This window comes from Bombina bombina, chromosome 3 (genome assembly GCF_027579735.1).
Source record: "Bombina bombina isolate aBomBom1 chromosome 3, aBomBom1.pri, whole genome shotgun sequence".
NCBI lineage: Eukaryota > Metazoa > Chordata > Amphibia > Anura > Bombinatoridae > Bombina > Bombina bombina.
In genome coordinates, this window is record NC_069501.1 from 826,392,725 (window position 1) to 826,406,706 (window position 13,982).

At 35.0% G+C, this 13,982-nt stretch overlaps 1 protein-coding gene across 1 annotated transcript in view; it reads left to right on the forward strand.

Moving 5' to 3' along the window:
• The window catches only part of RAB20 (RAB20, member RAS oncogene family), a 65,122-nt gene extending 57,923 nt beyond the window's left edge, over window positions 1-7,199 (forward strand). Inside the window, exon 2 of the mRNA XM_053707782.1 lies at window positions 5,192-7,199. Coding sequence (XP_053563757.1) covers window positions 5,192-5,709 — 518 coding nt within the window. The 3' untranslated portion in view covers window positions 5,710-7,199. The remainder of the gene's footprint in view (window positions 1-5,191) is intronic.
• Window positions 7,200-13,982: the final 6,783 nt, after the last annotated feature.

Sequence of the window (13,982 nt, forward strand, 5' to 3'; positions counted from 1 at the left end):
CTTCGAAACGCGTAAGGGTTCTTTTTAAATAGCGGCAGTGCAGTTTCATACCCATAGCGGTCTGGTTCTTTTCAGCTTGCCTTACACTAAGCCTCCAACACGCTGACAGGTGACAAACCACCCTCAGGAAATATAAGACTTACAGTGTGTCTTTGGGCTTATAGTGAACTTTTTAGTTTAACTTTTTTATGGTACCTGTTCAATATGTTCTAATGATTTGGTTTGCAAGTGCACTGCAATCCCGTATTCCTAAATATAGCAAACTCTATCCAGACCTAACTAATTGTTATTTATTTGCACTAAGAAGCTTCTTATTGGAAGCCTCATTATCATTAATTTTTTGAAGTGACTTTTTAACATCAACTGATATAACAAATCTGGATTAAGGCTCACATTGTATCCAGTCCTGTACCACTAGATTGGCCTGGTCCAATCTACATCTTATATCATTTATACATGTGAATGCTTACCTCATCATGGATTGAGGGCTTTTAATGTAAGTGTATAGCGTTAAAGTATCTGTAATAAATCCATTTTTTATACAGTATTACGCTATGTCTTGTTTGTTCTTTTCTCCTCTATAACCATTGAATTGGAGGAATACCATACTCCTGAGAGACCACAAGAAGGATCCATATCACAAGGAGAATATCCTTTGGAAGTTTCCATTCAACAAGTGGCACGCAAAAGAACAACTAAACCACTCTGTAAAGAACAGTTACAGACGAAACATTACCACCGTTCCAGAGTTGCCTGGGCTAACATTTGAGAGCATTCATTACCTCATACGATTGAGGGTAATTCCGGTAAGGAAACACCCATCACATTGTATTATTTATATTCTATCTCACAATAATACTGGAGATAGAGAGACTTTAGAAGCATCAAGAACGAAAATCAAAAAAGTGTTTTATATCAAGACTTACTTTCTATTAAGACTGACTTTTATCTTTTTATGGATCAGTGCCCGGTTTTTAAAAACACGGGCACTTTCATTCATCAAACTTTACATTTCACTTGTTTTGTTAAAATACCTTTTAATCTTTAAAGCCGCTCCATCGCTTCCCCCTCCTGCCGCTCATCACTTAATACGTCAGCAATGACGAATACGGCATCCTCCAATCACGGCTTCCCCTCAGGGGAATCATTGCCTAAGGCAACCCCGTGAATGGAGGAAGCCGGATTCGACATTTTTGACATATGAAGAGGCTTGAAACAGACGGGGGAATCGCTGGAGCGGCTTTCAAGATTAAAAGGTAAGTATTTTAACAAAATGAGTGAAATGTAAAGTTTGATGAATGAAAGTGCCCCTGTTTTTAATAGGGTTTTTAAAAACCGGGCACTGATTCATCAAACTTGACATTTACTTTAACCTGTAGAGTGCAGCCTTTCTTTCATATTTTGAAGAGAGTATAGTATATAAGTTTCTTTTGTTTATTGTCCATTTGATGCACAGAGAAATGAATTTGGTAAATAAAAATAAAGATTTTATTAGCTACAGTGTAAAAAAAGTAAATTTACGAACTTATTAGGATGTTTTGTATCCTTTTCCAATGCTATGTTTGTATATGTACCTTGCTGCAGCTGTATTTCCACACTGCACTGTATATTGATTGTTATATTCACATACACACACTAAATGCAAATAATTGCCATGTGTAATGTGACCAAATATTTTCATTGTTAAAGGGAGGTTTAGGGTATGAGATCTGTTGTAAGAAAGAATTCTCAGTACGTTAGACCCAGTAGGGGGTGTTTTTTTTATATATATACACCATATTAAAGTGATAAACCTAAACCTTTCTTGTATGTATTGGGTACTTGTAAAGCGCGGCTAATCAACCGTAAGGGTCTCAAGACACTGCTCATTTTATGTACCTCGGAAGGATGAAAGGCTGAGTGGACCTCGCCGGGGATTGAACCTGCAACTCTTGGGTTGCTACAGAGCTCAGCCATAGTGCCTTAGCATGCTGAGCTATCTAATTTACTTTGATTTTCAAATTTTCTTACTTCTTTTGGTTTTGTTGAACAGCATGGGTGTACGCTTAGGAGCCAGACCGTTTCTAGAGCACTATATGGCAGCAGCTTTGCAAGATTGTTTTCCATTTGCGAGATCACTAGATGGCCGCACTATTTCCTGCTATGTAGTGCACAGGATGCCTACCTAGGTATCTCTTCAACACAGAACTAAGCAAATTTAATAATAGAAGTAAATTGGAAACTTTAAAAAAATTGTATGCTCTGAATCACAAAAGCAAATTTTTCGTTTTTATATCCCTTTAACAGCAAATTATCTTAGATTGCCATGATAGAGTTCCAACGTATTTCACTGTTGTCTTTACAAACATTCTTTATCTATGCTTAGATCAATATTAAGGTCCTTTGTTATTTACTTAGTACCCATATATTTCTCAAATGCTGCACATTATTTGCAGAAGAACACACTTACTGTTATTATCCAGTTAAAGTCATAGTCATACAACTAAGCTCCAGCCCCCCATCATTTTGAAAACATGATCCCTATGCACTAAGGGAAACCTGCAACTTCAGTCTACTCTCTAATCACATCTCTTAGTCCTAAAAATGATGAAGATGGGACTGAACACCAGTGAGCCTCAAATAATGCAGAGATGGCGTCTGATAAATCTAGCTCTTCCTCAAAAATAATAAAGATGTACATTGTTGGGAACGTAGAATAAATGTAGGATTCTCTGACCCTTTTACATACATGTATCTACCTAATATGTTCCCCTGAGGTGCATCTTGAAGACATCTGGTGTAGTATTATGTGCAGCAAATCCAGACCGAAAGGAAAAAGACAGTCCTGACACATAGTTATGTGATATCTTGCCCCATATATAGATTTTCTCAGAATCTCCCTACATACCAGAGAGAGTTTTTAATCAACTGATTAAATTAAATTTAATTATTTAATTGTCAATTTTTATTTTGTTTTAGTTCTCTTTGTGATGTATATATTCATAGATGTGTAATGGATCTTAGAGAAACTCTTTTTTTTTTTTTTTTACATTGTAACTGTTAAATATTTCAGTATTTCCGAGTTTGTCAGTTCATTACTAAATTGTAATATCAAGTTGATATTGCACATCCTGGTTTCTGAGAAATAGTTGGCAAGCTTATTTTTTTTTCTCCTGTTGGAAATCCTTAGTAAGCAGATTTCACTTCCCAAAACAAGATACATTCAGCTCATATGAAGCCAAATACATGTCAGTAATGATTACATTAAACCTAGTTATGAGAATTATGTTTCCTAACCCTAAAGTATTATTTGTTTCAACTGTATTTTACATACTGGGATATTATAATTTACAAATACTACAAAATAGATAATATAAACTTGCTCACTGACTGTATGACACTAATTAGTTTTGAATTGGCACCATAAATTTAGGAACCTGAAACTTTTGGTTAACCCTATTATATAGTTATAGGTGTGTGTGTTTGTGTATGTAGAAATATATGTGTGTGTGTGTATATGTGTGTGTGTATATATATATATATATATATATATGTATACAGGTGTATATATATATATGTGTATACAGGTGTATATATATATATATATATATATACAGGTATATATATATACAGATACGTTGATTGGAGTAGCCGTGTTAGTCCAGAGAATAAGATATCAAAATAACAAGAGTATAGCATTGAGCAATTATACTTTTTTATTGGACTAACTATATATTTATAAGTTGACACGCTTTCGGAAGAGTTCCTTCCTTTCTCAAGTCTGATGCAATAATAGTATTGCTTCAGACTTGAGAAAGGAAGGAACTCTTCCGAAAGCGTGTCCACTTATAAATGTATGGTTAGTCCAATAAAAAAGTATCATTGCTCAATGCAATACTCTTGTTATTTTGATATCTTATTCTCTGGACTAACACGGCTTATATATATATATCTGTGTAAAATATATATATATATATATATATATATATATATATATATATATTTTTATATATATATATATATATATATACATACATACACACACACACACACACACACACACACACACACACACACACACACATATATATATACACGCACGCACGTCTGCACACACACAAACATATATATATATATATACACATACATGTGTGTGTATGTATATATATATATATTATGTATGTATGTATGTGTGTGGTCTGTTGCCATCCGGGTGTAACATCGCACTGCTTAAGTGGTTGGTCCACCTCCTGATAACGTGTTTGTACATAGCCGCTGTGCTGTAGCTAGGATTGTTTAGAATCTTCATCTGGAGTTTGGTTGCAATACTTTGGTCAAGCTGCACTAGCTTTCAGTATTAGCATTATTGGGGTATATCATCTTAGGGTAATATGGCTAGTGATATATTTCAGGATTTGACATTTTATTGTCACAATTATAGGATTTGTTTTATGGGCTAATATATGGAACAATGTACATTGATATTTTGTTCCATCACTATTTATTCATGTAGTGTACACATCATGTGATTCTAATAGTTGGTATAATTGAGCACAATTAACTCTTTGTACAATATATTACTTTACATGATAGTGAATATATGAATGAACTACTACATTTGGGTGAGGAAGGGGTGAACACCCCAAAACATCACTATACAATAAAAGGAGTTACTTTTTGCACTTAATTAAAGTGACATGAACCCCAAAATGTTTCTTTCATGATTCAGATAGAGCATACATTTGTTAACTTTCCAACGTACTTCTATTATCAATTTTTAATATTATTTTTTTAAAGGAGCAGCAATGCACTAATGGAAAGTTGGTAAACACATCGGTAAGCCAATCACAAGAGGAATACATGTGGAGCCCAGCTTCTGAGCCTATCTAGGTGTACTTTACAACAAAGGATACCAAGCAAATTAGATGAAATAAATACATTGGAAAGTTGTTTAAAACTGTATGCTGTATCTGTCTGAATCACAAAAGAAAACAATTTGGGTTTCATGTCCCTTTAAATCCAGAGAGTGGCATCTCTATTTCTTCTGCTACATACACTGTACTCTGGCACCCTGGTATTTTGTGGATCTTTGTCAGTGAGAGTGCGCCTACTGTGTTTCTGCAACGCATCCTAACATGTCACTAACACTCAAATATTTTCTGTATTTTTAACAAACTTGTAATCGTATTATATACCTATTTCTTTTTTTCAGGACGGGAACAGTTTCATGGCTTGGGCTCCATGTACTGCCGGTCGGCTTCTGCAGTGATCCTGACATATGATGTAACCAACATGCAGAGCCTAATGGAACTTGAAGATCGATTCCTCAGCCTCACAGACACCGCAAGTGATGACTGTTTGTTTGCTGTGGTTGGAAATAAAATAGACCTCACCGGTGATTATGTATTAGAGAGTGAAAAAGAGGGAGAAAGGCCTCGCGGCTCCCGAGCATCTATTAAGGTCCGCAAACAAGTTAATCTAGAAGATGCTATCGCCCTTTACAAAAGGATAATAAAATACAAAATGATAGATGAAAAGGATGTGCCTGCAGCAGAGAAGATGTGTTTTGAAACCAGCGCCATGACAGGATACAATGTTGATACTCTTTTTGAAGAGGTTTTTAACATGGTTGTCCCATTAATACTGAAGAAGAAATCTAATGGACCACAGGAAACTGTAAACCTTGCTCAAGACAATCATAGTAAAAAGGGGAAAAGTGGTTGTTGTTAATGATTAAACATTAACCTTTTTAGTGGTATACTGTCATAGGATTCAGAAGTGATTGGTTTGCCTGTAATTTATGCAGGCTTTGGCCTTTATTTCACTTCAACAGACCACAGGAAATGGATATGATTCATCCTACCATAAGATCAGATACTATGTATTTGCTTGTTCTTGCACAAACCTTTTGAAGATGTGAACATTTTAACACAAAAGTTAAGGATTTTTTTATTATTTTTTTTGTCAACCTCAAAATAATTTCCCTAAAGAAAGAAAAAGTGTTTTTTGCTCCCTTTTACACTTAAATGTACACATTTCTACAGTTCATTCTTCTAAGACTGTGCTTGCCAATGCTTCTAAAAATTTATTTCTGAATCATTCTTCATATTTTTATATACAAACACACTTTTCTGACTCCTAAATGTGTGCGACTGGCTCCTCTCTTTTCTTGCTGGATTCTAAACATGAAATTAATATTTTCACCGCTGATCTTGGTGTTTCTGAACTCCAAACCTTCTTTAACTGTAACAGGGCATATCTTTGCCTACTTTGTATAGGAGACATGGAAAACGTTTTTTTTTTTTTTTTTCTTCCAACAAACGGAAGTTTTAGTAGTTTATACATTGTATACTCCTAATCTTTCTTTTCAGCGAGGCTTGGTCATGTAGAGCAATGTTAGAGATATTCCCATTCCCCAAAGAACTTTAATACTGTCATGTGAGTTGTGCATTAACAGGCTTTTGCTGCTGAATGTTCTTAATTCTTTTTTCTCTCCATACAGTTGTAAACATGTTCAGTTGTGAACTTGTGTCCACATCACAGAAAATTAGTTTTTTCTGCCTCTCAATAATAGTGTTATATGACAATTAAAACCTAGCCTTTAGGTTTAATTAAAATCTGAGACTGTCAATTAATATAATATTGTACATCACAAATGCTCTACTAGTAACGTTCTTGGCTTTTTCTCTTTTCATAGACCTTTGTATAAGGGATCTGTTTACACTTATGTCAAGATTTTTACTGTTTTTTTGTTTTCTATTTGTAAAGCCAATACTACTGTACTGCTTTGAAAGAAGATGCAAAAAAAAAAAAAAAATAATTAAAGGGGAGACTTTTTTTCCTAAAAAGGAAGTGCACAATTAAAGGAACATTATGGAGTCAATTCTTTTTGTGGAGATTAAATTTGAGTGTCCTAATTTGGTGATAGAATGGAGAATATATCTTTTTAACACAGTTCAATTTTTTTAGCTTTATTTTACTATGCTAAATACATTAGTGAAATAAAACTCTCCTTGATTTTTTTTTTAATTATTGTTTTCCTGCTTTTTCTCTGTCTACATTTTTGTTTTTAACTGATTTTTTCTTGTGGAGATTATTTTTGTTTTCTAAATTACATTTATAAACTAAATAATTGTAAAAATTAATTTGTTACTGTTTATCATTAAAATATTTATCTTAATAGCTGTAGCAATGATTAAATCTAATATTAAAGTTGTAAATGCTTTGGCTATTTATTTTTTTAAATTGAACAATTTTCAGAAAAACACATCTTTAATTTTCAGTAAAATTTATAGCAAAATCCCCCCTTTTATAATAAACAAATGTGTATATTTTGTTTATTTCTGGGAATGATTTTATTTTCTGTGTACAGCAGTATGATTATTAGATGTGCAAACATTTGTTTTTGTTATTTAACAAATTTGTCCAACCTTTGTTCATTCATGAAACAAACTAATGACAGAATAGCAAAATGAACATTTTTTAGTATTAGTTCCCAACATTATTTTGTTAATGAAGGAATTTCTGAGAAATATGTCGGTTTTTACAAACAAATAATGAAAATAAATATTTGCACATGTCTAATTATTATATTATTACCAGATTAAGTAATTTTAAAATGAAAAAAAAAAAGAGTTTCACATTGTAGCACCTCATGCTGTAAGAACATGAAATAGCATATCCGTAATAAATTCATTGTTTAGTAAATGTGGTGTAGAACTAAAGCTTTATGGTCATATTATGGTCCTCTACTACTTTCAATTTGCCATATCTCCTCCATACATGTAATAGCGAAATGTGAAGAACTTTTTTCAGCATTCCAGACTTGATGGATGTATGCAAAGCATTCTTCTCTGGAAATGTGTTTATACTGTAGAATGCATATTAGTTTTGATTATTAACATATCTTAAAATAAAAAAAAAAAACTTTACTGCTCCTGAAAATCCTCTGTATTATAATATTTAGATGAATTATCTATTTGCAATGTCATTATGTTATTATGTTTTATAAAGTTCCCTTTTAAGATCCCACAGTCTTTGCAGAGGGGTTGCCCAGAGATTCTTCATAAGGCAAGTGCTTATTTTTTCCTTTTTTTTTAATACATAATTTTTCACCTTATCTGAAAAAAAATTCAGGAACTCTAGGTAATGTATATTTTTAAAATCCCATTCTTGTAGTTTAAGATTACATACTTGCTTTTATTATACTAAATGATGAAAGCATGGGCCTAGAATTGGTCTAGGCCACCAAATTGAACCTTAAAGCTACTGTATACGCCACTAGATGGTGCTAGTGAGTTCCTGAAATATCTCCAACTGCTTTTCACATCCCTCTTATTTGGTCATTCATTTTATTGTGTTGCGTATAAGCTATGTATGAAGACTGATAACTACATATTATTTCTCAAGTTTATAGTTTTACATTTTTTTTACATTTGTTTTTGTTTGTTATATTTTTAGGCACCCATGGACACTGTTTTTTATACATATATACAATGAAATGTTATGCACTATGAAACCTATATAGACAAAGCTACCTAACATTTTTCACTAGAAACATTTCATAATTAAACTACATTATACTCTTTGGAAACAAATCCTAAATACCTTGTGTTTTCTCTCAGAGGCCCCGATGATCGACAGTGCTGCAAGGCGGCTATATATTCAAAAGGGATCCGATGGAATGTCGAGAATGTTGGCAAAATATTCAAAAAAGCAGACATTACTCTTTAAAGGCAGCATCGCAGAGGGATATTTTGCTATACATCACAATGGATGCAGATGCTGGCAAAATATTGCTAACAGCATCGGCACCGACATTGGCGATGTAAAGGATCGCTTTTCAATATATAGCACACAACCTAATAACTATACCTATGTACCCCTAAACCAACATAACCCACCACCACAAACTAACCCTGCTCTTACTAACCCCTAAACCGCCAATAGCCCACTACAAACACCCCTTGCACTACTTAACTCCCGTACCACTAATAGCCCACCGCAAACACCCCCTACACTACTTAACCCCTATACTGCTAATACCCCCTAACCTATTGACCCCTATACTGCCCAAACCATCCAACACAAACTACTCCTACATTACTTAACTACCTAACACCTAACTTGCCCTCCCACCTCTAAGCTAAAACCTCTTAAGTTATAAAACATAACAAACACTAAATTGACAAAAAAACAACAACTCACTACACTGTGCAGCTTGTATGATTTTTAGCATAATGCTTATGCTGGTTTTACGTTGGATTGAAAAAATATGAACTTTTATCTTAGCTGAATCTGGGACTTCGACTTTTTCTCTGTTCTTGGATCTATATTTCACCAGTAAGTCCCAGAAACAGCCTAATGGCTTTCTTTACCTTGCCACCATCACTTCTGGAGAGAGTTGGATATGCAGCTCATAGAGTAACTGCAGTGACGTCATCACCTTGGGGCTGAAGACTGGGAGCATAACTTTTGCACACTGGAACATTACGAGGACGCTACTGACAAGATACCCGCCACAGCAGCGACTGCATTGAGGTGTGTCTTTCGTGAATAGAGGATAGCGACCGTTTTGCTGGGTGAGTCCCCCACTTCCATAGTGGGGTGGTACCACTTTTTCCTCCATTTACATTTAACTGCTTGAATCCCGGTGCCTGCTGTTTTTGGTGTGCATACACTGTGTGAGACTTTACAGGGTCTCATCCTCAGGACCTGTGGTGTTTTCTGCTATTAGACTGTCGGCTCGCCACTATTGTGCCCCACATTGCACCACCTCTCCATATAAGTCTCAATATTACCTGTAGTGGGTTATAATCATTCGTCTTTGAACTGTGTATGTCTGTATAGCTAAATGAGTGTGGAGAGTAGACAATACAAAATAGCTATAAGTAAATGGCCCCTCTAGTATATGCAGTTGTAAGGGGATTACATGTTGATTACCAAGCATATACAAAAAGATCATATTAACTGAGTAGATGTAGGTTACATATCTAATTTAGTAAGCTTGCCATTTCAAAGATACAGGTATGCAAATATTCAGTCCTTGTATGTCTGGTCATTTGACCGTCATATATAGGAGCTTAAATCTGAAGAGCAGGGAATCTTCTCGATGTACTATAACAGTAACTAGGGTGTTCAACCTGTAACTTACAAGGGATTACATATGGGCTAGCCTGCTCCAACCTTACAGAGTAACAGTCATACCCCACACCCGCTCTCGATATTGCCTGCTTCGAATGAGTAGGCCTACTGGAAGGTGGGATAGGAGAGTGTTCCCTTAAACTTTTAAGTCTCTTCCAGCCTCCCGTTTTCATATGCCTCCGGTTGTCAGGATCGGAGTAAAGTTCTTTTCTCACCATGTTCCTATGTGCAGTAGATGTCAGGAGCGGATGAGCTTGAATGATCCCTCTCTTGAGGTGCGACATCACCAGCCTTGTGGATCTAGCACTGCTCTGCTGTCTTTTAACGGTTATAGCTTTGTTGCTGGGAACTTTCTCTTTCATTGCGCCAGACAGGGTATCTGCTCCGGACTTAGTTTCATGTGCGTTTCGTTCACACATGGCGTCTGGGTCCCAATGTTACCGGTCCCTCTGTCATGGGTTCTAAGGTAAGCGGAATTGTTTTGGGAGCGGTAGTTTTGTGTTCTTTATGAGTGTAGGTGTTGGGGGCCCCTTTATCATTAATTCTAGCCACATTAGGCGTAGGATCATCAACCTGTTCCCTGTTAAGCTGATCTTTAGGTTCCAATATCGTTCCCTCAGTGTTCAGAGTGGTTATAAGTAGGACACATAGTTCCCTCTCAAAATTCCAGAAGTAACCGTCTTATGAGCTGGGATTCCCATCTATTCAGGCCCTCCATTTCTTTCATGTAATTGGCAAGAGTCCATGAGCTAGTGACGTATGGGATATACATTCCTTCCAGGAGGGGCAAAGTTTCCCAAACCTCAAAATGCCTATAAATACACCCCCCACCACACCCACAATTCAGTTTTACAAACTTTGCCTCCTATGGAGGTGGTGAAGTAAGTTTGTGCTAGATTTCTACGTTGATATGCGCTTCTCAGCATGCTGAAGCCCGGTTCCTCTCAGAGTGCAGTGAATGACAGAGGGATGTGAAGGGAGTATCACCTATTGAATGCAATAGTCATCCTAACGGGGATCTATTTCATAGGTTCTCTGTTATCGGTCATAGAGATTCATCTCCTACCTCCCTTTTCAGATCGACGATATACTCTTATATACCATTACCTCTGCTGATTCTCGTTTCAGTACTGGTTTGGCTATCTACTTTATGTAGAGGAGTGTCTTTTGGTAAGTAGGTTTTCCTTTATTTAGACACTCTCAGCTATGGTTTGGCACTTTATTTGTAAAGTTCTAAATATAATGTTTTTACTTATATTTGCCATGATTCAGGTTTATCAGTATATTTCCTTTTTGCAGACTGTCAGTTTCATTTTGGGAAATGCATATTAAATAAAAAAAAAAATTCTTACCTGGAATTTTCAAATTGACATTCTTTCTAAATTGCGGGCTGTTAGGCTTGCGGTTGCGCAAAATGCTATAATTTATTGCTTCATTCTTGGCGCAAGACTTTTTTGGCGCAAGAATTACGTTTGTTGACGTATTTTCGTCATTTCTGGCGTCTTAGTTGGCGCCGAGAATTTTCACATAGTTGCGTCATCTATGACGCTCGTGTTTGTTGCAGACGTTCTTGGCGCCAAAAAAAAATAAAATATATATTTTGTCAGTTGTGGGCGTCATACTTGGCGCCAGATTTCTGACATTATTTAAGTCTTTATTTCATTCTGCTTCTGGTTTTCAGAGGCTTATTTTGTTTGCATTTTTTTCCCATTCCTGAAACTGTCATTTAAGGAAATTGATATTTTGCTTTCTATGTTGTTTTTTCTCTTACATTTGCAAGATATCTCAAAAACTGTTCCTGTATCAGAAAACACTATTGTATTCCTGATGACTGATATCAGTTCTACCAAAGCTAAGTTCATTTATTTTAATGTTATGAATTTTTATCTTTAGCTATGGTTTGTAATAAGTTATCATGATAAATTTTTACATGCAGAGTCCATCAGTATTAATGCATTATCTATTGCTATTCTTTTAACATCTAATGTACAAGATATACCTAGGAATTTATAGGATTATTTTTCTGATTCTATTCTAAAGGCTTTGTCTGCCATTCCGCCTTCTAATAAAATGTAAAGGTCTTTTTTAAACTTCTCATTTAGTTGATGAATTTTCAAATGACCGACAACATACTGAATTATCCTTCTCTGATGAGGATTTATCTGATTCAGAATATCCTTCATCAGATATTGACACTAACAAATCTACTTTTTTACTTTTAAATAGAGTACATTCATTCTCTGTTGAAAAGGTGTTGATTATATTGGTTATTGAGGAGACTAGTCCTTTTGATTTTAAGACTAGCTAACATTTAAATTCTGCTTATTAACCTTCTGTGGTTTCTTCAGAGTTTTTTTTTTCCAGTTCCTGATATTAGGGAATGGAATAGGCCTGGTACTTCTTTTATTCCTTCTTTAAGGTTTTTAAATTGTATCCTTTGCCAGCAGTTAGTTTGGAGTTTTGGGGAAATATCCCCAAAGTTAATGGGGCTATCTCTACTCTTGCTAAACATAATACTATTTCTATGGAAAATAGTATTTATTTTTAAGTTCCTTCAGATGGGAAACTTGTATCTTATCTAAGGAAAATTATTTTATTTTCAGGTCCTTTTCTTAGGCCTGCAATTTATTTGGCTGATGTTGCAACTGCTTCAACTTTTTTGATTGGATACTTTAGCCCAACAAGTATCGGATTATGATTTGTTTAGCATTGTTAAGTTGATTTAACATGCTAATAATTTCATTTGTGATGTCATTTTTTGATATTTTCACAATTGAGGTTAAATCTATGTATTTAGCTATTTTAGCTAGAAGAACTTTGTGACTTAAATCTTGGAATGCTAATTTGATTTCTAAAATCCAGATTTTTATTTTTCCAAGGTAATAAATTATTTGGTTCACTATTGGATTCAATACTTTCAACTGTTACTCTGGGGAAGGGAGTTTTTTTTTGCTTCAAGATTAAGTTCTAGAGTAAATCTTAAACTTATGTTAGTTTTTGTTCTTAATAAGGAACTGAATCCTAATTCTTCCCCAAGTAACATGTTTTTAATTGGAAGCTTTCTTCTAAATGGAATGAATTCAAACCATTTAAAAGATCAAAGTCAGACCCCAAATTTGCATGAAGGTGCGGCCCTTATTCCAGCTTAGCTGGTAGGGGGCAGGTTAAGATTTTTCTAAAGTTGTTTGGTTCAATTCGGTCCAAACTTCTTAGATTGGGGTACAGAATAGGATTCAGAATAAGACCGCCTGTGAGAAGTCTTTTTCTCTCTCACATATTCTAGCTATTCCAGTAAAGGCTCAGACTTTCCTGAAGTGTGTTTCAGACCTGGAGTTATCTGGGGTATTCATACCAGTTCCGTTTCAGGAACTTTGTCTAGGGTTTTATTCAGAACTATTCATTGTCCCAAAGAAAGAAAAACTTTAGAATTGTCATGTTAGAGTACCATCTTTCAGAATGGTGATTATAAGGTCTATTCTGCCTTTTGTTCAGCAAGGGCATTATTTGCCTACAATAGACTTACAGGATTCATATCTTCATATTCTGTTTTCATTCAGATTATTTTCAATTTCTGAGATTTTCTTTTTTTAGACAAGCATTACCAATTTGTTGCTTTTCCTTCTGGCCTAGCGACAGCTCTAAGAATCTTTTCAAGGTTCTCAGTGTTTCCTTATTTGGACGATCTCGTGGTACTTGCTCAGTCTTTTCGTTCTGCAGAATCTCATACGATTCAACTTCTGTTGTTTCTTCAAAGACATGGTTGCAGGATCTTTTTATCAAAAGCTCCTTGATTCCTCAGACAAGGGTCACCTTTTTTAGGTTTCCAGATAGATTGTGTCAATGTCTTTGTTTCTAACAGA